Here is a 24421-nt window from a genome sequence, read left to right as displayed (position 1 = left end):
CAGTCTTCCTGTACAACCCTGAACTTGTTACACTTTACCCAGTGTACATGTCTATTAAAGTCCCCCATCTACATGAACCTGAATATCCACATTATGCACACGGACATTCAAGTAGCTAAGCACATGTGCCTCTACCCAGCAGGTGCCATAGAGCAGACCGATGCCCCTATAAAAGTTTTGTTACCAACCAGAGCTGGAACTTTAAACTCTGATATCTAATATCCAATATCCAATATTCAGCTATCTTACTATATTTCTCTTGTCAAAAAGTAGTAGCTCTTGCTTATAACAATTTCTTCCCTTCCCACTAACTCCTGCCCACAAGAATCTGCCTCCATTTCTTGATAGAATGACTCTGATTATATAAGTGATCTGCGTGTTGCTAAATGTCATGGGCATTCTTTTTTAAGTTTATGTGTTTATTTTGAGAGAGAAAGCAAAAGCAAGGGAAGGGTTGGAGAGAGAGGGAGAGAATGAGAATCCCAAGCAGGATCTGCATTGTCAGCTCAGAGCCTGATACAGGGCTCAGTCTCACAAACTGTGAGATCATGACCTGAGCTGAAACCAAGAGTCAGACTGAGCCACCCAGGCTCCCCTTCATGGGCATTTTAATTTCCCTTCTTACCTCTAAGTACCAATTAACATGGGTAACTCCTTCCACTTTTTAGAAGTACTTTTTTTCTCTTGACTTCCTATGTTACCCCATTCCTGGTCTTCTTCCAACCTCACAAGCCATTTCTTTTCAGTTTCCTTTGATAGTTCATGCTCCGATAGCAAAACTTGAAATGTTGGAATCCCTTAAAATTCTGACGCTGGCTATCTTTGTCTATCACTCTCACCATTTTTTGGATCAGACCACCCATCCCATTTTCTTAGTTTCCATAATCATCTGTATCCCAAAAATCTCTATGCCAGTGGTTTAGAACTCTGCCTTGAGTAATATACCTCTGTATCCAGCTGCCTACATAAACATCTGAATTTGGAAAACCCACAGATACCTTAAATTCATCATAGCCAAAACTAAATTTTTGCTCTTCCCCAAAACCTGAACATTTCTTACCCCTTTACCCCTCATATCATACTACCAGGTTCTTTCAACTCTACCTCTTCGGTACCTGTCACGTTCACCTTTCCCGTTTTTTTTCACTATGGGTTACATAGTCTAGGCCTCCATCATTTCTTACCTGGCTACTAAAATAGCCATCTAACTGATTTGCATGCCTTTGCTCTTGATCCCTTGTACTACATTTTATACAGTATAGTCAGATCCTGTAACTATTGGAATTCGATTTTGTTGGAAATAACAGACAGCCTAACCAGTAGTGGCTTAAACAAGTTGGGGATTTGTTATTATGTAATAATAATTCTGGATGTATGCTGTCCAAGGCTTATAGCAGAACAATGTTATAAAGAGACCAGATTCCTTCAACCTTCTTCCTTTCACACCTTTAGCAATATGGCTTTTACTCACATGGTCTCATAGGGCTACTGTGCCTCAAAGCATTGCTTCTCTATTTCAGAAAGGGAAGAGTAAAGAACAAAAATCCTTCTTTGTTAGGCTTTGGGTTTGTTTTTGTTTTTTGTTTTTTGTTTTCAATTTGGGAAGAAAATATCTCCCCAGACACTTGTTCCTACATCTCCCTGGCCAAGGCTGTATCACACAGCCACCTAACACTGCAAAGGGAGTCTGAGAAGTTGAGTAGTTTGGGTTTCCAGGCTGCATCATAGACAAATGCAAGAGGGGATGTGCTGTGCTTAAAATGTGACAAGCCGACAGTCCTTAATATCTGCCCCAGAGTATTTAAAAAAGCATACCTGATCATCTCATTCTCCTCTCTATAGCCTTTCAATGGCTTCCTTTTCCTATTAGGATAAAATTCTCAAACACGCACATGGACCAAATGCTCCTACGTGACCTTGCCCCTGACTCCTCAGAAATCTTATGGCAGTCTTGCTCTTTCCGCTCCAGCTACAGTCCTCTCCTTACTCTTCCTTAAAAGCAGCAAGCCATTTTATGCATTGTGTGTATATCTATGCGCAGAGAAAGATTTCTTGTGCCTTTAAGAACCAGTGTTTGGGGGCACCTGGGTGGCTCACTCAGTTAAGCATCTGACTCGTGTTTTTGGCTCGGGTCTTGATCTCATGGTTTGTGAGATAGAGCCCTAGCTGGGCTCCAGCACAGAGCCTGCTTGGGATTTTCTGTTTCCCTCTCCCCCCTTTCTGTCCCCCACTTGCACATGTTCACTGTCTCTCTCTCTCTAAATAAATAAACTTAAAAAAGAGAACCAGTGTTTGTACCCTTGGGGGCTACATTGACCCCAGTCAGAATACATGATTTACAATAATTGTCACTATAAAAATCGGTATCTGTCTAGCCACCATAAAAGTTCATAAGGGCAGACGTTAGATCTTCATAGCCAGGATTGCCTTAATACAGTGCTGGCCACAGAGTAGGTAATTGTTAAATGTTGATAGACAATGAATATTACAACACTTAGGATGGCTAGAGATTTTATATATTTTTTGAAAATTGTATTTGTGATCTCGTAAATAAGAAAAGCCTGAATCTGTTTTCCCCCCAAAACCATTTATGGAATAGGTCATCCATAAATATTTGTTGAATGAATTAATTATCTGTACATTTTGGTCAGGAGAATTGTCCCTAATTCCTGAAAAGAAAATATTTGGTATGTATCCTGGAAATGACTTGTAATGACTACAAATGTTTTGCATGAGCAGTTTATTAAATGCTACCAGAAGCCGGAGAAACACAATGGGATTAAATTACTTCAAGTGACTTTATCCACTCAAAGTTTCTGTTTGTTGCTCATGTTGGGAAGGCTTTCAGAAGCCGACAGCCGCCTTCAAAGTGCTTAGCCCTGAAATTCATGGAAACTCTGCAATCTCACTGATTACTCAGTTCATTTTAAATCCCAGATTAGACATAACCCAACCCACTTCCTTAAAAAGAATTTTTCACTGCACATTACCATTAGGAGAAAGCCAAAAATTCTTGTTATGAAATAAATAGAAAACTACTGTTTCTGAGGAATTTCCTGTGATCAGCACTCCCACGAAACACTTTTATGGATAACATGATATTGGGATTGCTATTCAGGAAAATAGGCCTCTAAGGAATATTTAAATATTAAAATGTAACTGTGTTCTCTAGCCTGGACTTACAAGGCAAAAACCATTTCTCCTGTATCTAGAAAGCTTTTAAACAGTAGCAGATATGTGAAATGTGAAACGTGCTTAGCTACAATTTTGGAGTAACTAGAAAGTTATCTTGCAAGGAAGACAATGTTCATTATTCAAGAAATTACTATACTGTTCATAGTTTTTTTAAAAAATATTTCCTGTTTATAAATACTTTGGAAGACTGTAAGTTTCCTTGTCACATTGCCTACACCTTCATAAGAAAAATGTAGTCAGATTCAGAGCAGCTTCTTTTACTAAGTAAAGGCAATTTTAGTTGCAATTAATATATCAAATGTGAAAAACTAGATTTCATTGGAGATGTAGAAGGTCGCCATGGGCACCACTGGCTTTGAGTATTAATCACCTGGTTTTGACCATCCATGTCAGCTCTTCCCCTGGGCCCTCTGATACCCATTGTTCTCTGTCTTGTCCAGTGCCTCACCAGATCCCATTGGCTTTCCACTTAAATATCTCCTAAACCCATCCATTTTTCTCCATCTGTGCTGCCAATTCTCTGGTTCAACCTCCCACCATCCCTCTCTCTGCCCCACTGCATCTATCCTTACCCTCCTCAAGTGTCTTTTCCACGATACAGTGTCTCAGTCAGCTGCTGGTGCTGCTGCTGTAACAGAATACCATAGACTGGACGGCTTAATCAATAAGAATTTCTCACTGTTCTGGAGGCTGGGAGCCTGAGATCAGGGTGCCAGCATGGTGAGGTTCCAGTGACGATTAGAGTTTCAATGTATGAGTTTTAGGAGGATACAAACATGCAGATGATAGCATGTTGGCTCAGTGATCTTGAAAAATGCCAGTTGGATCGAGCCAGATCCCTGCTTAAAACCTTCACCGTGACCTATGAGGTTCTGAATTACCCAGATCAGCCCACCTTTCCAGTCTCATCCCATGCTGCTGACCCTTGCAAAAAATAGTCTGGCCACACAGATCTTTATTAACTTCAACTTCCCAACCCTGATGTTTTTTCATTATCTTTTCAACTGCCACTTCCCCCTCTTAACTAGTTTGTTCCTAATCACTTTACAAATACCAACAGAATTTCACTTTCTCAGGAAAACTTACCTGCCAGACCAAGTTATGACCCCAAGTTGTATTTCAAAGACATTTTTTTTTCCTTTCAAGTCTTTATCACTATTTGTAACTATTAGATATTTTTATTTGAAAATAGCATTCAGGGATGCCTGGGCGGCTCAATCGGTTAAGCATCCAACTCTAGATTTCAGCTCAGGTTGTGATCTCACAGATTGCGGGTATGAGCCCCGCATAGGGCTCCACACTACCAGTGTGGAGCCTGCTTGGGATTCTCTGTCTCTCTCCCTCTCTCTCTTCCCATCCCCAGTCCACGTGATCACTCTCTCTCAAAGTAAATAAATAAACTTAAAAATAAATAAATAAACTAATAGCACACACTACTGGAATACACTGTGCTCTCCTATACTATGGACTCCATGTCTGTTTGGCTCATTTCTAGACCTTCTTGCTCAAAACATGTTGAATGTTGGGTTTTTCAAACCTACCAGCCTCCTTTTCTGGTCCCTTTCCTGGTCCATTGGGTTTATCCAGCCAGGTTATCTGGAGGATTGTAAAACAGCAGAGCTGGAAACAACCTTATAGATCATCTAACCTCCACCCCCATTTTGTGTAACAAATGGGGAAATAAGACTAGAAAACAAATTGCCAAAGGCCATATAATAAACTAACTCATAGAAGAGCAGCACTAAAAATCAGGTCTTTGGTTTGTCGGTTCTCTGATATTTCAGGAGATCAAATCATTCCTTCTCCCATTTTTCTTATCACCATTTTTTAGATTGAAATCTGTTGTCGATTTTATAACCTAATATTGGTATAAAAATATATCCTTTCAAGTAAAATACGGTTCTTGTTTAGGGTTATCATTCAGGTTATATCTACCCAAGCAACACGGATTAGAACACTTAAAATGTTTTGACTTCAAACAATGGTGATTAGATATTTTAACTCGGCATTTTGACTATTTTGGCCCCATGATTCAAGCCCAAAGATGAGTTTTAGTCTATGTTCATTAATACAAAAGCGTTAATCATAATTGTGCCAATCTTAATGCATGCACATCAAGAAAGAATTACCAGAGCAAACTCCATTAAGCCAGCTTAACTCCTTAATCAATGTTCTAAACAGCACACTTAAACCATTTCTGACCTTTTTGAAAGTTTTCCTTGAAATTACTGTCTGAAAGATCAGTTCTTCGTGTACAACAAAAATTTGATTCATCATCCAATTTTTCTAGCTCCTACTATTATAACATCTAGTATAGTATTTCTTCCTTTGTGTCTAATGCTTCTCTCAAGTCCAATTTTCTTGTAGCGTGTTTTGCAGATGTGAATCTGCCTTTCAGGATTTGGTTCATGGCTTTATTTAACATATGCAGGTTTAGGCACTTTAGTGTTTTTTATTTTTTACAAAATTGAATTTTCCCCAATTTTTTTGGAGTTTAAAGACTTATGAACCAGGGTTTTGCTTTTGCAGTTAGCTTCCTCTATAATAAATTTTTCCATCTACTGTTTTATCTCTTATGAAATTTATTTTCTAGCGAGCAGTTCTGCCAGTTAAATGCAGTTTGAAATTGGACAAAAGTCTGTTTGCTATTATTTGATTCCTCCTTAAACACAGAAAAGTTTTAGCATTTTTTCTTTTGATATTTCAAGGTTTCTTTCTTTCTTTTTTTTTTTTTTTTTTTCCTGGTAGGGAATGGAGGTGGCCAAGACAATCATCTGTTTAAATTGTTACCTGATGAAATATTTGATTTGAGGGGAAAACAATTTAGCTCTGACACTTCTTATCCCATCCCTTATTTTACAGCTGGGGAAATCAAGGGTCAGAGAGGTCTTCTGATTTGCATAGGATCACAGAGATAGGACTGGATTTCAGGTCTCTTGACATCTGGGACACTTTGAGGGGAAAGCCTCCGAAGTTGAGTATGCTTTCCCGAGAGGAGAAGCTGGCTTTTTGTTACTATGGCAATGGAGGGGATTTGAGATTTTTTGACAAGTGTACCCCCTACCTGTACTGCAAGGAAAAAAGAACCACTGAGCTAATCTTTATGGTGATTCAAAACACTTTAGATAGATCCTGTCACATGCTTTATAAGTTCCTAATTGATTGTGTGGAATTAAGTTATTGGGCAGAGAACCATCTAATGGAAACACATTGATGAAATCATTTTTGAGGGACATTAATGGAACTTAAAATAAAACTGAAATGGCTTTATGGATTTTTCACTCAAACTGTTTATGAACATTTATTGCCAGTAAATTATATTGTGTCAGAAGAGGGAATCAGTAGGTATGGCTTTAATAGAAACCTTTTTGAAATAATAAAATCGAGAATAATTTATTATCTAAGAACAGATAGGGGATGGGAGAATTCATCCTGATGGATGTTTGTCCACTCTGCAGCTTCTAGAAGAGTGAAAAATGGTGTTAAAAGCAGAAGCCTGATAGGACTTGGAAATAAATGGTGTTTTTGAAAAGTATTAATATCTCATCTCATTGTGCATGTGGATTGTTTTCAGAAGAGAGGTGAGGGGAGATTTAGCAAGTGTTACTTGAGGGTATAAACATTGGGATTTGTTCATATCTCATAAAAAGCTGAACAAGTAGAGAATGATTTAATATAATGAAAGAGACAGTCTGGAATAGTAGTCACAGACATTGGTTCCAGGGCCAAAAGATGAGAGTTCAGGTTCTGACACCTCCTTTTCACTGTGCAACCATAGGAAAATACCCTGACTTCCCTGAGTGTCAGATTCCACATCCGTAGCAACAGACATGCATAGTCCCTACCTCATAATAATGATCAAATTAAAACAATTTCCATAATTTCTAGTTTCTAGTATGTGCTTTAAAAATGTCACTTTTAAGAGTCATAGAGGACCTGGATAAGGGGAGGAAAAAATAGGTTTCATAAATATTTTAGTACTATAAGCAGTATCTTATTGACTATCATCTGCTGATTTCTATGTGCCAAAGATCTCGTTCAATCTTCCAAGACCCCTAGGAGATAAAGTTACCATTAATATCCTTTCTTTTCAGAGAAGAAAACTGAGCATCATAGAGATTGGGTTTCATGCCCAAGGACACTCAGATAATGAGAAATTCTGGTACATTCCCCTGAGAAGTCATATCTGTGAGTCTGTTTTCCAGTATGGATGGCACGTATAGGCCCCTGTGGCAAAGTGCATCAAAAACAAAATCAGAGGGCATCTGGTTGGATGGTGGGAGCAAAAGGAGCCTTAGTGAGTGTCTTGCCCTTTACTTTGATCCCACATCCAGAGCCCGTCAACCACCCAGATCCTCTATGAGAGCCTAGACCCCTGGGTTTTGCTGTCTTGCCACCTTATGGGTGCCACATTCTCCTGGCATTCAGAAAACAAGACACTAGGGTATAGTGGCTAAAAGTAGGGCCTCGGTTCAGATGCCTGCATATGAATCTCAGCTCAGGCATTCACTAGTCATGTGACTGTGAGCCCCTGTTTTTTTAGCCCCACTTGTCTTGTAGGACAATTAGTTTTCTTGGTCTGGGGAATAAACTACAGACCTTTGATCTCATTTTATTTTAAAGCAATATTTGTATTTAGCCCAAATAATATTCTCTTCTTAGCATAGCTCTTTTATTTTAAGAGGCACAGTTAAAAGGAGTTGGATTTTGGACATTCATTAAAAATGCAATGTGATACATGAGGAGTTTTATGACAGTAAAGTAGTACTCCCATAGAAGTATTAGTACCAATTGGAAATAAGTAGTACCAAATTGGACGCCAATAAGGTGTCCGGTGGAAGCCTAGGGAACCTAAAATTGAATCTGTCTGTATTCTGTGTGTGACCTTCGGAGACCATGATTGTTCCACAAGCATATGGTGAGCACCCATAATGTATTAGATGACTTCATATAATCTTTTTTATCCCCCTTGGAATTTCTTTAAAAGGGTGGCAGAGTGAGGGGCCACTGGCTGTGGTACAGCACTTCCTTCCTGAGCTTAGTACAGCCAGATGTTAAAAAGTGGCAAATGAGGTTTGGTCAGTGTATCTGACAAATGGAGAAACAGACGCAGCACAAAGCTTGAATAAAATAAAGAAAATAGTGCATGCTTTTGAGGTTCATTTTAAGAAAATGGCATTCTTCATTTTTGGACAATTGAACTGAATAAATGTAGTATATATCCTTATATATGTATATATTTTGCATAGTCCTAAGAAGTAGGTATTCTTGGGCTTCAAGGGGCCTTATAAAATGATAGGAGGATACAGGAGATATCAGTGAAACACAAAGCCTCACAGCATGTTAATACCAGTTCAAATAATGAAGGTTGTCTATGAGCAGTACTAATTGCTGTATCGGTAAGCCAGACAATTAGGGTTGATTTTAAGGGAGGTAATGCTCTTTCTCATGCAGTTTTCATAGTTTTCTTAGTAGAGGAAGGGGAGATATGAGCTGGTACTAAAGAGTCGACACAGTGTATGTAAACAGAAATAACTTTCCTAGCCTTAATCAGGTGTATAATTGTTCCTTTTAATCATTAAAAACAACAACAACAACAACAACAAAAATAGGTTCCAGTGGCTCAGAACTAAGCATCTCTAAGGAATAGAAAGGGAAGGGATTTCAAGGGAAGCCCCTGTTAATTGCAGTAGTGACAGATGGGAATTGCTCAATAACAGGTTTGAGATGGTACTGAGAGGTGACTAAGGCCATGCTCTTGGGTCAGACACTTTAGAACCACGTCCCAATGTGTCACTCAGGTCCCGTGATTTCTCCTGGCCTATTTTACCTACTAGGCACCCTCTACAGTATCTTTCGTCTAGGCGCTCTTCAAAGGATCACAAAAATCTTGGAGATGTGGATTGTATGCTCTGCAAAACAAAATTTAATACATGTGTAACAAAAGCCACATTATAGTCTATAATCCAACCCAATCTTATTCACTTATTGTGTTAGGATTCTTCAGAGAAACAGAGTCAATATGGATCTACCTATGGGAAGAAAGTCATTATAAGAAACTGGCTCAAGTCATCATAGAAGCTAAGGAGTCCCACAATCTGCTGTCTATAAGATGGAGACCCAGGAAAGTTCATGACATAATTCAGAATGAGTCCCAAGGCTCACTGAGAACCAGTGCAGTCAATGGTGTAGATTCCAGTCTGGGTATTAAGGCCTGAGAACAAGGAGCACTGATGGCAGGAGAAGATTGATATCCCAATTCAAGCAGTTAGACAGGAAGAACCTAATTCTTCCTTCCTCCTCCATTTTGTTCTAGTTGGGCCCTCAACAGGATTGGCTGATGCTCACCCACACTGGGGAGGGCACACTGCTCTGCTAAGTCCTTTGATTCTACTCTCATCTGGAAACACCCTCACACCCAGAGGTTGTGTTTAGCTCAGTATCTGATTACCTCATGATCCAAGTCAAGCTGACACATAAAATGAACCACCACATTTATAAAGAACATAATAAAGTTTAAATCACTAGGGCAAAATAGTGTATGCATAATAAAACAACATGCTTAGGAAATTTACATCAAAAATGTTGTATGTAATTGAGACTGTGGGTACATTTTGATATATTTGAAAGGTGGTGGGTTGGTGTCTTGAAAGGCAAAAGTGTCTATGGGCAGAAAAAGATCTTTAATGTCCCCACACTAAACGTCTCTTTGCCTACTGCAACTGTTGGTAGGGTGGTTGCAGGCAATAAATGAGCTAGTACATATGATGTGTACATGATGGTATCCGGCTTGTAGTAGTCACTCAAAATGCTAGCTCAGATTAATAGTTATCATTTACCAGGATACTTTAGTGACCATCCATGATGTTAAAATTTGAGGCATTGTTTGCTGATTTTACTTGCAGTAGTCTTGCTTGTATCAAAAAGATTAAATATTTTTACAGTTGCTACAAAAGTCAAGAAACCGTTTCATTTTCCTAGACTTAGCTAAGATAAATCTGGATTTGTAATCAGTGGTTAATGGAGGAATTCTAGACATCATAGCAATGCAAGAGGATTCTAGAAATTCACACATGCATACAAGGTATTATTCTGCCCCTTTTTGTGGCTTCAAAGAACTACACCAAAAAAATGTATAAAAATCAACACCTTTACTTCAAAGTACAGGATACTGCCTAGCTAAGTTTAATTGAAAAACTAATATTCAGTGCAATTGTCTGTGATAAACTGAGGCGTAAATGAGTTGAAAAACACTTTGGGAGCAGACAAATCAGATAATCACCACCTCTATGGCTGGGAAGGTTCAGCTGGTGATAACAAGTTGTAAAGATAAAAGCTTGTAGCAAGGTCAAGAGCTAACTGTCTAGATTGGGTTGGGGATCAATGTTGAATAATACTCAAAGTGTGAAAGCACTGAACTTCAAATGATCTCTCACAGTGTTCTGTTTTGTTTAACTTTTCAAGATAATAGTGTAGAACTTTAGGGAAAAATGTTTTTGCTAGATTTTATTAGGTGAATAGTTTACAGTGTTATAGTGTTCTCCACCATCCACCCACTGCTGAGATGTTGTATGTGTTCTATGATTTGTGCCCCACACTGAAATAAGAGGGCTTCAGCTGCTGTTTTTCAAAACATTTCCAGTTGGGTAACTATTAATAGTTGATGAGAGACAAGAGTTAGACTGTGCCATTTCTAGGCTTTTTTTTTTTTTTCTTTTTAATGTTAACATTGTATTTGCCTCATGGCCTCACTCTGATCTCAGCAAGAACACTTTCAAAAGAAGCTCCTTGTTTTTTCACAGGCTGTTTGCATGATTTGATTCAGTGCCCCCCCCCCCCACTAAAGGTAGGAAGCTAAAGCCAATGGCAAAATGTGTGCTTTGGGTTGTGTGAAGGATTCACTACATTTAGCTCCACTCATTGTGCTGATCGTGTCCCCAGGTGACATGCAAAGTCTCCAACCTCTGTTTGCTTTTTTCTTTTGTTTACAGGAGCGGAGGGCACAGTGTTCCCTAAATCTATAGAGACACCTAATGTCAGGGCAGACCCCTTCAAGGAACTAAGGTAAATTTCTGACTATGCTTTGCATTGATTAGTGGCTGTTTCCTTTGTCTGAGCAACTGGCTGATGATCCATTTTGACTATAAGGAATGTAACAGCATCACAACATGAATATACAAACTGGGAGAGATTAGAAAGGACAAGAAGATAAGCTACAGCCAAGGGAAAATTTTCTCTGAGAACTTAAGAAGATTGAGGGTTTGGAGGAAGAGGGTGCCAGCCTTGTAATTAGGAGATGCAGGATTCATTCATTTGCACTGCCTGTTTCCTACTGTATTTTGTGGGACCAAAAAGCACTAGTCAGTAATTGGTGCTGATCAGCCCAAAGAAAAGTGGTATCTGAAAGAAACTGGACTCTAATACGATACAGATTTTTATTTGTATGTAATAATCTCTCCATTACTTGGAGTGTTATGGTACTAGAACTACTTTCTGTGGATATTCCTTGTACTGGTGTTAATCTTCAAATATCTATAATTGTGCCGCCTTTAGCAGAAAAAGACTCTGAGATCCTGTATATTTACCACCAACAACTAAGGAAACAAAAAAGAACAATAGATATACCTATAGATAAACAGACAAAGAGATAGATATAACCTAAAAACCATTACAGCCACCAAAGGACCATCCCTGGCTCCAAAAAGGAACCCATAAAAAGTGGTATGTTGACACAAATATAACTATAATTTTTACCATATACTTATGATATAGGCAGGCTGGGACCCAGAGGGGTCTCCCGCAGGACCAGTAAGAGGGTCCTGGGCTTCATGCAGGAAGAAATCAAATATAATCTGGAGAAAGTGAAAGCAGAATTTATTGAATAGCATGAGTGACAGACAGAAAATAGCAGATGGAGTGTCTGGGAGACTCAGAAAGGAAAGGAGAATGAGTTTCAGCATCGCTTGGGATTAGGGTTTTATACGGGAAAGGGGTCTGAGGTATGTGTTTCTCCAGGAATCCAGGGTAGGGTCTGATCAACTGCAAGTGTTGGGTGACCAATAGCTGTTATTCCATAAATCACTGAAGGTAGGGGGTGTTGATGCCAGTGTAGGCCGTGGTTTGTTGGAAGATAATGTCCTGGAACATGTTTGGGTTTTGGCTCTTCTTAGATGTTATCAGATGTTTGGGACCTAGAACAAAATTCAGATTAACTTTCTTGCTTCCCCTTGGAAGTGGGAACATAGCTCCTTTGGCTTATTCAGAAATGGGGTCTAGTAGAAAAACAGCAGAGATGGAGCCTTTCTAAAATGGAGTCTCTTCTGCTTCCCTACCTCATTTACAGCCATGAAGAATTCAGGGAATGCTGGATTTCTTCATTTCTTGTAGTTCTTCTAGCATAAATCATCATAAATAATATTGAATATTTAATAGTAGACATCAAACATAAGCAAATGCGTTTGTATCACACAAGCCATATCTACTTTTTCAAGATGCAGCCCCGAGATCTATGTCTTGCTAAAACGGCAGCAGCCATGTTGGCGTTTGGATTTCCCTGAACAGAAACACATTCTCAGTAAGTGGAGAATATATCTCCTCATTACAAAATGCCTAGCATTCTTGCAAAGCTTGTAAGGCTTTATGACTATAGGGAAATAAATTGGGCCAAAGGAAGAGGATAGTTGGTGAAGAAAGAGAACATTTTCTTCTCCAAATCCCATATACCATGGGCTGTATTTTTAACATTATATGCTACATTGCAAGGTTTTATTTTTTCCTTGAATAGTTGCTTCCATCTCAGGGCTTCTTCCTGCCAGAAGTTACCTGACCGTCAGCTAGATCCTTTGTTTCATCTTAGGTGCTAAAGCTGGAATCTTTTCAGCAAATCCACCCAAGGAAACCTGTATTTCAGGACTCTGAGAGCAAGCTCATTCTCTGAGAGGGCAGTGAATCCTCGTGTCTGTGATAGAAGAGCTCTTTTTTGAGACAAGCTAATGTGTGACCTGTTTCCCTTTCTTTTCACAGACCTCTTGAGGAACAGGGTTATTTTTTAACACAACTGGTCAGTAATTAGTGCTGATCAGTCCAAAGAAAGGTGCTGTCTAGAAGAAGTTGACCTCTAAATATGACCCAGTAATTCCTCCCCTCCCCCCATGGAACAAGTGCTCCATTACCTGGAAGGCATGGAAAATATGAGAGTCAAAAATTTAGGCTAACTTTGCTTTAAATAGAAAAATAAGGGCGCCTGAGCGGCTCAGTCAGTTAAGCGTCCGACTTCAGCTCAGGTCATGATCCCACAGCTCCTCAGTTCCAACCCCGTGTTGGGCTCTGTGCTGGAGGCTCAGAGACTGGAGCCTGCTTCAGATTCTGTGTCTCCCTCTCTCTCTGCCCCTTCCCACTCATACTCTGTCTCTCTCTGTGTCTCAAAAATAAATAAATGCAAAAATAATTTTTTAATAGAAAAATAAATCTTACGTGGTTAAAAACAAACCCAGCCCACATCAAATAAAAAGACAAATTATCCAGGGGCGCCTGGGTGGCGCAGTCGGTTAAGCGTCCGACTTCAGCCAGGTCACGATCTCGCGGTCCGTGAGTTCGAGCCCCGTGTCAGGCTCTGGGCTGATGGCTCAGAGCCTGGAGCCTGTTTCCGATTCTGTGTCTCCCTCTCTCTCTGCGCCTCCCCCGTTCATGCTCTGTCTCTCTCTGTCCCAAAAATAAATAAACGTTGAAAAAAAAAAAAAAAGACAAATTATCCAAGCATCAGCCCACTTTAGAGATCCATATTCTGAAAACTTTAGAGCACAGTAATTGCTCATATAAGGTTGTAGACTATGGTCCTCTGTTGACACCAATGGAAAATCCTGGGACCTTGCCTTAAAAAAATTAAATTTCCAAAATTTACAAGTGAATCTCCTGAGTCAAAGTGCAACAAAATAAGGACTTCTACTCATTGCTACCTTTCCATTGTTTATTTTAAAGTTGTAAGCATATCCTACAGAAACAAGAAACAAAATTTTCTTGCAGGACACATAAAAAGACTTTCATACGTCATTCTACAACTGGAATGTAGAATGTTCGCCCCTATTCAAATTGTGTTGATGGTTGATAGCCTGAATGGAGTCAGGGCCTAGAATGTGATAATTAGCTCCTTCATCCTTATGATTTTTTTTTATTTTAATGGCACTTTGTGGGAGAATCTCTGACCAATTGAAAGATAATGAAATGTAGCTGATATATTAGCCCAGACCAGTGCTTCTGTGGATGTTTCACCTTTGTCATCTAATGGTACCACACTTTACTCTGTGCTATTGAATGGTATTGACCTTGGATATTGAGTAAATAGGTAATGAACTTGGTGACTAAGTCTTCTGGCCTCTGGCTTTACAGTTGGATCAGTTTTACTGATCCAGTGCATTTGTGCTGGGATGTCTTATCATCTTAGGAAAGTAGAATAACCTAAGGAAGATCCCTGGATTTGTGCCAGCAGACAGCACTGAGTGAGCTGTTCAGGTGAAGCAGAATTGGTCCACTCCTCAGGAGCAACACAACTGAGGGGAAGAATATCGAGCTGGGGGTCAGATACCTACAGCAAACACACTATATAGCCTTGAGCTAATCCTGGAGCCCTGATATCTATAAAAAGCCAGGTCTCTTCAGGCTCCAAACAGCTAATCCCCTTATATTATTTTACTTTTTATTATAAAGTAATTTTAGATTAACAGAATAGTTGCAGGGGACCTCAGTGGCTCAGTGGTTAAGCATTGGACTCTTGATTTTGGCTCAGGTCATGATCTTGTGGTTTGTAGATGGAGTCCCAAGTCAGATTCATTCATTCATATTCTCTCTCCTCTCTCTCTCTCTCTCTTTCTCTCTCTCTTTCTTTCTTTCTTTCTCTCTCTTTCTCTCTCTTTCTCTCTCTCTTTCTTTCTTTCTCTCTCTCTCTCCTTCTCTCTCTCTTTCTCTCTCACTCTCTCTCTCACTCTCTGCCTAAATAAATAAATAAACAAGTAAATAAACCTTTGCAAAAAAAAAAGAAAAGAAAAGAAAAGAAGAGTTGCAATATTCCTGCAGATTATCCCTCTATACCCTTTACCTGGTATTTCTGATGTTAACATCTTACATATCCACGGTATATTTATCAAAACTAAAAAATCAACATTGTAGCCCCATAAAATATCTTATTTTATGTAAGATTTGCTTAAAAACGTGCAATCACCTGAATGCATTACAGATCCAAAAAATATGTAAAGAAGAGTTTAACGGAAAAACTATTTGTTGATATGTGAATTAATGCATCTTTAAAACTCCCACTGCAGTTGTTAGAATGTTTTTAATGAGAGTTGTTTTTTTTATTTTAACTTGTTTTATTTTTTATTTTTTAAAATTTACATCCAAATGAGTTAGCATATAGTGCAACAATGATTTCAGGAGTAGATTCCTTAGTGCCCCTTACCCATTTAGGCCATCCCCCCTCCCACAACTCCTCCCATAACGCTCAGTTTGTTCTCCATATTTATGAGTCTCTTCTGTTTTGTCCCCCCCCCTTATTTTTATATTATTTTTGCTTCCCTTCCCTTATGTTCATCTGTTTTGCATCTTAAAGTCCTCATATGAGTGAAGTCATGATATTTGTCTCTCTAATTTCACTTAGCATCATACCTTCCAGTTCCATCCACGTAGTTGCAAATGGCAAGATTTCATTCTTTTTGATTGCTGAGTAATACTCCATTGTATGTATATATATACCACATCTTCTTTTTCCATTCATCCATCGATGGACATTTGGGCTCTTTCCATACTTTGGTTATTGTTGAGAGTGCTGCTATAAACATGGGGGTGCATGTGTCCCTTCGAAACAGCACACCTTGTATCCTTTGGATAAATACCTAGTAGTGCAATTGCTGGGTCATAGGGTAGTTCCATTTTTAGTTTTTTGAGGAACCTCCATACTGTTTTCCAGAGTGGCTGCACCAGCTTGCATTCCCACCAACAGTGCAAAAGAGATCCTCTTTCTCCGCGTCCTCGCCAACATCTGTTGTTGCCTGAGTTGTTAATGTTAGTCATTCTGACAGGTGTAAGGTAGTATCTCATTGTGGTTTTGATTTGTATTTCCCTGATGATGAGTAGAGAGTTTTTTTTTAAATAATGTTCTATACCCAGATTTTCTTTGCCTTACTTGTCAGTGGGAACTGAGTTAAAAAGACTACAGGTTATTTTTCCATACACTAACTTCTGAACTGAACAAGCAAAACTTAAATATCCATCCGTGTCCTTCACTTACCCCAAATATCAAACGTGGGAAAATAGCGTCTATTTTAGAGACCTTGTCTGTTGGGATAACTTGTTTCCTCCAACATCAGTTTGGATTTTGAAGGTTTTTTTTTTTTGTTTGTTCTTTTATTGTTGTTTGTTTGCTTGTTAATGAGAGGCAGATGTTAGGCCTCCAGCACATCTTCCTAGAAGATCTCAATCCTCAGCTCAAAAAGTAGTAGCTTCCTCTGCTAGAGTTTCGGTTGACTGCTTTCTTTTTCAGAGTTACTATCGTTACTGTATTCACAGTGTTCACTTAAGATGTTTGTAAATAATCCAGAGTTGAGTTGAACAATCACAAAAGAGGGTTGCTTCTCTCCAGACAAATAATGAGGGTTAGCAAGGTCTGAGCCCAATATCCAAGTTGGGTGGTTTGTTGACTTTGCCCCTGAAGGACAATTCTGAAATAATGACATGTTGCTCTAGATTCAAGACTCTACTGAAAAAAATCTACCAGTCACTATGCCTGTCTCTTGAAATAAGAAAAACTAACTTGGAACAGAAACTGGATTTTAATAAATTCACGATCTGAAATTCATAATCTGACTATATTAAATGTTCACTTGTTCATTATTTTTTTTCCTGGTGTCTGTATATAAAGACAATTGGAAAGTTCCCTGATCTCAGGCTGTGCATGATCTGAGACAGGAAATAGGCCATTTAGTTTTGCATATGTATTTTCTGTAAGAACAGAAGCTACCTTTGAATGCCTACCTTGCTCTAAGGAGTCTTTTCAACTATGAAGCTCTCTGTAAGATTCTGATCCTACAGGAACAGGAAATAGACTGTGAGATCTTATTTCCCAGACATATGCCAGGGCAAATGTAAAACATAGGAGAAGGTTACCTAGACCACTAAACACATATAGCCAATTCTGTTCCTCTGGATATCACTAAAAGCTTGGAAGGGACCAAAAAACAGCAAGAAACCATAAGATCTTTACAAAAGAATTTTTCATCAACTAATGTGCGGATGTGCTCTTACTCTACATACAGTTATGATAAGGGTGGTGACCTGATTTCCATTTCATCATAGGTCAGTCACTCTTCGCCAGTTTTTTTTTTTGGACACTTACTAGGAGTCAAGGCATGTGCTAAATATTTGGAATAAAGAGATAAATGAGTACTCAAATAATTTATAGTTAAGGAGAATAAGATAGACATGCAACCCAAATATAAGGTAGTATGATAAGTGATGGACTAGATATATGAACAAAGTCAGAGGACACACAGAGAATGACACAGAGAATTCTACCTGAGAGGGTTAGGTATGGGATATTTTAGTAGCAAGATGAAAGAAAAAGCCAGTAAGTGGGCCTCAGAATTTAAAAAGCATGGTTCTCTAGGTCCACTTAATGTAAAGGCAAATAGGCCAATGTATTTCTGTAGCTCCCAAGAATATTACCGTGTCATTTCTAAAAATGAGGTGCTATAATTTCCTTATGACCATTGTGTTCTTTAATAAATTGTGAAGGCAATCTCAAATATGATCACAGAGGACTTTAAGGATTGTTACAAGTTTCAGAGTTTAGTACATAATTCAGAACTGTAAGAGTCATTACTATCAAACCCATTCTGCCTCTTCAAATAAACAAGGCATTTCTTTGCTACTGTGTTTTTTTTCCCCACAACATTACCAGAGTTTTAACAATAAAGCAGAAAGATGCATCTGTTACTCCCAATATGCACTTGAGTATTCTGTAGGATCTTTTTTTAATGGATAGATACTAATCTAAACTCCTTTGGGAACGTTTGAGATTTACAGTCTGTGTATATCATAGGAAAACAAGAATTAGACACTTCCAAATTGACAAAAAATGAATTTATTTCTTTAATTTTATTTTAAAACGGCTGTAGCCAACTAAATGTTTATTTGACTGGCAGCGGTTCATAAATGTAAGCCACCGGAACCGTCTGTTAAAGCATCAGAGTTCTATTAATTAGAGACTTAGTAATACTTCTCCCTTCCCGTGTCCACCTCAAAAGTCAAAATAGCAAAAATACTGGATGGGTGGTCACATTTTTAATGATATGTGTAATATATATATTATATATACATATATAATATATATATTTATATACATGGATATATATCATTTTATACACATATGACATTTTTACATATATGCATATATACATATACACATACATATGTATTTTATATATATATATGCAGGTAGAGAGAGGAGGGAGAGGCTATATATTATGCTTCTTATAGCTATGGGTGCATGGTATATGGGGGAATACCATTGTAAGAGAAATCCTTAAATGTTCTCCTTTTTAAACATTTTGCAGACATGTTCTGTAATTTTATTGATCTTCCCTCTCCTCTAACTTCCAATTCCATGTACTTAGACTAGATTTTTCAGTTTTATTTTGCACATATGAAATTCACAATTGTCTGATCACAGATCATGAATACTGAAGTGATTCAAAGGAGAAATGAAAATGTACAATGGCCAGATAATGTCATAGATACTCACAAGCCTTACAAAACAGAAGGATCATGACACAGTGTTCATGTTTGTCAAGAGTCATGCTTTGAAGGTATTCTGCATTGTGTTTGAGTTTGGCCCCAAATCCTATCTTCTTTGTGAACTTGGACAAGTCTCCTAAGCTATCCTCACCCAGTGCCTAGAACATGGGAAAAGCTCAGTGAACATTAATTCAACAAATGTTAGCTACTGGGAGGAACAAGCAGCTCATTTTCATGGGGTTCCAGCCCTCAGACATGAGTCCCTAAAGTTTTAAATTTCATCAACCAGTAAAAAGTTTCTATGAAACCTGGGTGACTAATAATTCTTTTTCAATAAAGGACAAAACCAAAAAGCTTTTGTGTATCTACATCTACTGTTGACTAAGACATAGCCTTAGAATGAAAGCCCCATAAACTGCATGCATGTAATAATATTAACATATAATTGCGGAGGCTCCATTTTCTCATTTTGCCTAAGATGCTAGGGACTGTATCACAATTTTTCACCAACCTACAGTGCCCACCCAGAAAAATGAACATCTGAAAGCCACAGGCAAGAGCTTAAAGAAGTCCACTTTAAGGTTGCAAACCTGTTTGAAAACCCAAAGTAATACATCTTGTCCATCTTTCAAGACCATATATGTCCCTTTTCTCCCTCCTTCCCTTCTTCCTGCATTCCAGAATCCTATCATTTCCCCCCCCCCTTTTTTTCATTAATACCAAAACAGAGTTTGGATTTATCTACCTATTTATTTTGTTCCCTTATCCCCAACCTTTTCTCTAGGTGCCCTTTTCACCATGGTTCTCTAAGTATATAGGAGAACAAAGGGGTAAAGGTAAAGGGATCCTGCCATATTTGAGGTATTTCCATCTTTCCCTTTGCCATATTTATCTAAGGCTTTTTTGTTTTACAAATATGATAGAGATTATATTTTAAAGCTACCAAACCTTTGTGATCTGCCGACATCTCCTCTGTACAGTATAATTCTACCATTGGAGGCCAAGGAAGGATAAATGGAAGATAACATCATGGGGGAAACAGACTCTACGGCATAGAGGAATTCCCACTCAGGAAGAGGAAATGTAAAATCCATCTTTTCTGATCTCTGGTGAAGTGTAGTAAGAAGATAGGAAATGTAGGGAAAGCAAGTGGTAAAATATACTACAGCCTGTTGACCTTTGTTCTCTGATTCATGGAAAGGGGAAACCAATTAGATTTCAAGGAAAGTCAGAAGCAGAGGGTCATTGTGCATTTTCATTTGGGACTCTAGGAGGAAACCAGCTTATAGAGCTGGTTGGTCTCACAACCCTCTGGATTGTCATGTGGCTAGAGAGGAAGAGGGGACTTGGGTCAGCACTCTCAAATCTCCTTCAGCTCCTGGGGGTTGGGAATGCCAGGGCAGGAAGGAATCCACGTGGTATCCTGTTGAGCCCGGCAGATTGATGACTGATGGGGCAGACTAGTGGGCTCCTGGGCAGCTTCCCTGCAGTGGGTCTGTGGGCTCCAAAGCAGACAGTCCGATTTGGTGGTACAGTGGAAAACCTACCCAGGCCTCAGGGCCTGCAAACACCATTCAGACTTCACTCAGCGAGCATTAAATGAGCCCAGTGAGCAGTAACCAGAATTCACCCTGTGAGGACTTAAGTGTGGGCTGCTAGGCTGATGTCAATCAGGACAACATCTTATGGAATCTGAACTTTGTTCCTGTTACCACAAGGTCACATAAGCCCCATCCTCCCCATATCCATTATGATATAAAGTGGGAGAAGAAAATTGAAAGATTAATTATTTATCCTAATGGGAAACAATACTTTTTAATCACAGAGAAGATGCCACAAGAAGTGTATTTTTTTTCTAACAATCCATAAGCATAAATTTGAGAGAACAATTAAGTCAAGTAAGAACAACAAAGAAATGCCATTTGCTATCACTGATGAACACAATTTGTAAATTGGGCAGCCTGCAATACAAGGTATTGTGTCAGTCACAATATCTGAGCTGACCATCAGGCTTCAGAAGCCATGAGTCTTCCCCTGTGTGTCTTGTAGGGAACACCGGGTGTGATCAAAAGGAAAAAAAAAAATGCTTTCAGAATCCATCACCAGGCACCTGCTATTAGTGATTTAGTTTCTCTGTAAGTCTTGAACTGGCACTGATTGACACTCCTACTCCCCAAAACGCTCCTAGATTTATAATCTTTTAAACCAACAAAATACTGGAGGAAATGCCTTAATAACTAAAACATTTACATGCGTCTCTCAAAATGATTACTCGACTATCTCTGACAGCTAAAGCCATCAACCATGTGAAATGAGGCACCTTAGTACCTATGTGGTTGTCCCTTAATGGCTGGCCCATTTTCATCTGAATCCAAGAAAGGCAATGTGACACATGATTATCATTATCCAGGACAAGTGGCTTTTACTTAAGAATTAAAATTATATCTTTTAATTTTTAATGTAAGAGTTCAAAATGTGAAAAAATTACTCAGAAGATTAACTCATGATGGGGGGGGGGGTGTGGTTTGAAATGGCACTTTCGTCCATGTTGTCAAGGCAGGTATGAGATCCTAAATTAAGTGCTAACCTCTCAGCCTTTTAGAACAGAATGGGCATGAGTGTAGGTTTGACAAAATTCCTGAGTTGGGACTACCTTCTGCCTCAAAAGGAGCATTGTGACTTTATTATTGTTTTTATCTTGATTAAAATGTCAGCAGCTGCCATTTATTATGTAAAGTGTGTGGGGTAGATTGTTCTATTATTCTTGAAAAACACACAATTGCTTTGTGATTCTCCGTTTTTTTTCCCCCTCAGTAGGATGGCTCTGCTGGGTGCATAGACAGAAAATCTTGCTTAATTACACCCTTCATGATTTTGGCTCAAAGCCAGCCTTGTTTTATTCCAATTATAACCTTTTCAAAACAAAGAGTAATGGGAGTTGAAAGGAACAAGCTGACAACAGTTTTTTACCTGAAATAAGTTGAGAACTAGAAGTGAATCATAAAAAGAAAAAAAAATCAGCCAATGGATGTCATTTTGTTTCTTACTCCAGAATTTTCCATGGATTGTTAGAATATAATATAAATGAGATCAAGACCATCTGATCTCAGAGAGAATTCTATAAACTCACTGGATTTCCTGGCCAGGGACTATGTGCCAACTTGGGTCAAATGTCAATCCCTTGTTTGCTATCCTTTGGTGGCTCCCACTGACTTGAAGATAAAATTTCAAAACCAGAGTACTCACAAGTAACCTTCAAGTAGTTGATCTGGCCTTGGGTGATGTCCTGGCTTCTCGTCTCTGATCACCCTTACCCCCCTTCCAATCTTTTCTTTTTTTTTTTTTTTAACAATTTGTTGTCAAGTTAGCTAGCACACAGTGTGCTCTTGGCTTCGGGAGTAGATTCCCATGATTCATCATTTACATACAACATCCATTGCTCATCCCAACAAGTGCCCTCCTCAATGCCCACCACCCATTTTCCCCACTCCCCCCAACCCCACCCCCATCAGCTTGTTCTCTGTATTTAAGAGTCTCTTATGGTTTGCCTCCCTCTGTGTGTAACTTATCTTTCCTTCCCTTCCCCTATGGTCTTCTGTTAAATTTCTCAAATTCCACATTTTGTTTCTCCCTCTGTTCTCCTCCTCTCCATTGCCTGTTCCTCCCACTGAACTTTTAATTCCTGAGCTCACATTTCAGTTTCTAAACATATTTTACTCTATAGCTGTTCCCTTCTGTAGCACCCTGTATTAATTTTGCAGGTGTATTATCGTCTCTTTATTCTTTGATGATATTAGTGATCATTTCAAATTTCTCCCGTTCTTACTTTTTAAAATTATGTTTCAGGTCACTGGCTTTTTGATTGGGACTTTTTCAAACGGCTGGTGATTCTCAGATGTCTGTTTATGTTTTAGCATGAAGCACTAAGAATCTTTTGGGAAGTTTTGTGTGCATGAATGGAGCTTGTTGGATGTTGGGCTTCGAAGTAAGTAGCATGGTCAGGCTGGGATTTTTAGGTGGGTGACTCCAAATATGAGACTCTATATGCCTTTTTTCTCTTGGGCTGGTCAGTTTCCCCAGGTCACTGATTAGTGTCCTAATTCCTTGCTGGGAATGAAGCTGGTGTTCAGGTGGAGCCTACAAGGTGTCATTCTTCAACATGTAGATTTTCACTTAATTCCCTGTTTTCAGTATAGCACTGCCTTAGCTGTCCTTGTCTCACAGAATTCAAGTCTTCCATAGTGAGTGTCCTAGTCCATTTGGACTGCTATAATAGAATATCATAGACTGGATAGCTTATAAACAACAAATATATTTTTTAGAGTTCTGGAAGCTGGGAAATCCAAGATCAAGGTACTGGCATGTTCCTGCTGAGGGCTTGCTTCCTGGTACATAGACAGCCATCTTCTTGCTGTGTGCTCATATGGCACAAGTGGCTAGGGAGCTCTGGGGTCTCTAAGGGCACTAATCTCATTTGTGACGGCTTCCCCTAAATCACCTCCCTAGAGCCCCACTTCCTGTAACCATCACATTGAGGATTAGTGTTTCACCATGTGAATTTGGCAGGAAGTGCGGTGGGGGGCACAAACATTTAGTCCATAATGGTAAAGGTGGCCTGGTCCCCTGGGTATGTACATTGGAGAGACATCTAGTCTGAGAGTTTCCCATGGAGACCCCAACCAGCCTTCCTGAAAACAGTCCCACCAGACTGTCAGTCACAGTGATGCCAGCATGTTTCCATGCCTGCGCCTTGCAGGGATTATGCAGCCTGAATTTACTTTTGGCTAGGTCTTCCCCAAACCCACAGGCTCTTAGCTTTCAGTTTTCTGTCATCTGCTAGTGACGTCACCTCTGTTTGCTTTTCAACTTCCAAAACTGGATCAATACCTTTCTTCTACCCGCGCTGCTTCTCTTTTCATTGTGGGTGTGTGCCTTTTGGGGGGGGGGGTCATTTTACAGTTATCTCCAGTCATTGCATTGGCATTTCAGAAGGAATAGAGGTAGACCTTTGTTGAGCTCAGTCAGAACTCCATGTGACTTCAGCACTTGTACCTTCTCTTTGTTTCCTCTGCTGTACCTTGGTGCCTTCCCTTAGAGCTTTGTTATTCCCTTGCCTTGAAACATTCTTCTGTACTCTCTGTCTACATAATCATGTTTCAACTCTCAGCTTAAATCACACTTCCTAAGGAAACCCTTTGGGGCACACCCCTGGCTCATATGACCTGCCTGTTACAGACACACAAAAGCCCCTACATTTCTTCCTTGTTGGATTCACTGGCTGAGATGTCTTCCATGTTTGCCATTGCCCACACTCACAAAGGGGTTTAGGTTAGATGGATCATTACAAATGTATCCTCTCCAAAAGTATGTGCTCAACCAGCACAAACATGAGTAGTTGCCTCTTTCACATTTGTTTGTAAAGGAGAGCCCATCAAAGTCTCCT

At 39.2% G+C, this 24421-nt stretch overlaps 1 protein-coding gene across 1 annotated transcript in view; it reads left to right on the top strand.

Moving 5' to 3' along the window:
• SGCD (sarcoglycan delta) overlaps positions 1 to 24421 on the top strand; it is a 576378-nt gene that overhangs the window by 466032 nt on the left and 85925 nt on the right. The window contains exon 7 of the mRNA XM_047092045.1: positions 11187 to 11259. Within this exon, the coding sequence (XP_046948001.1) occupies positions 11187 to 11259 (73 nt within the window). The remainder of the gene's footprint in view (positions 1 to 11186; positions 11260 to 24421) is intronic.

Source organism: Lynx rufus, unplaced genomic scaffold (genome assembly GCF_022079265.1).
Source record: "Lynx rufus isolate CCGP_SWC_20201006 ecotype Redwood Valley unplaced genomic scaffold, mLynRuf1.p SCAF_1, whole genome shotgun sequence".
NCBI lineage: Eukaryota > Metazoa > Chordata > Mammalia > Carnivora > Felidae > Lynx > Lynx rufus.
Note: the sequence above shows the minus strand (reverse complement) of the source record. Positions and strands in the feature narration are given on the sequence as shown.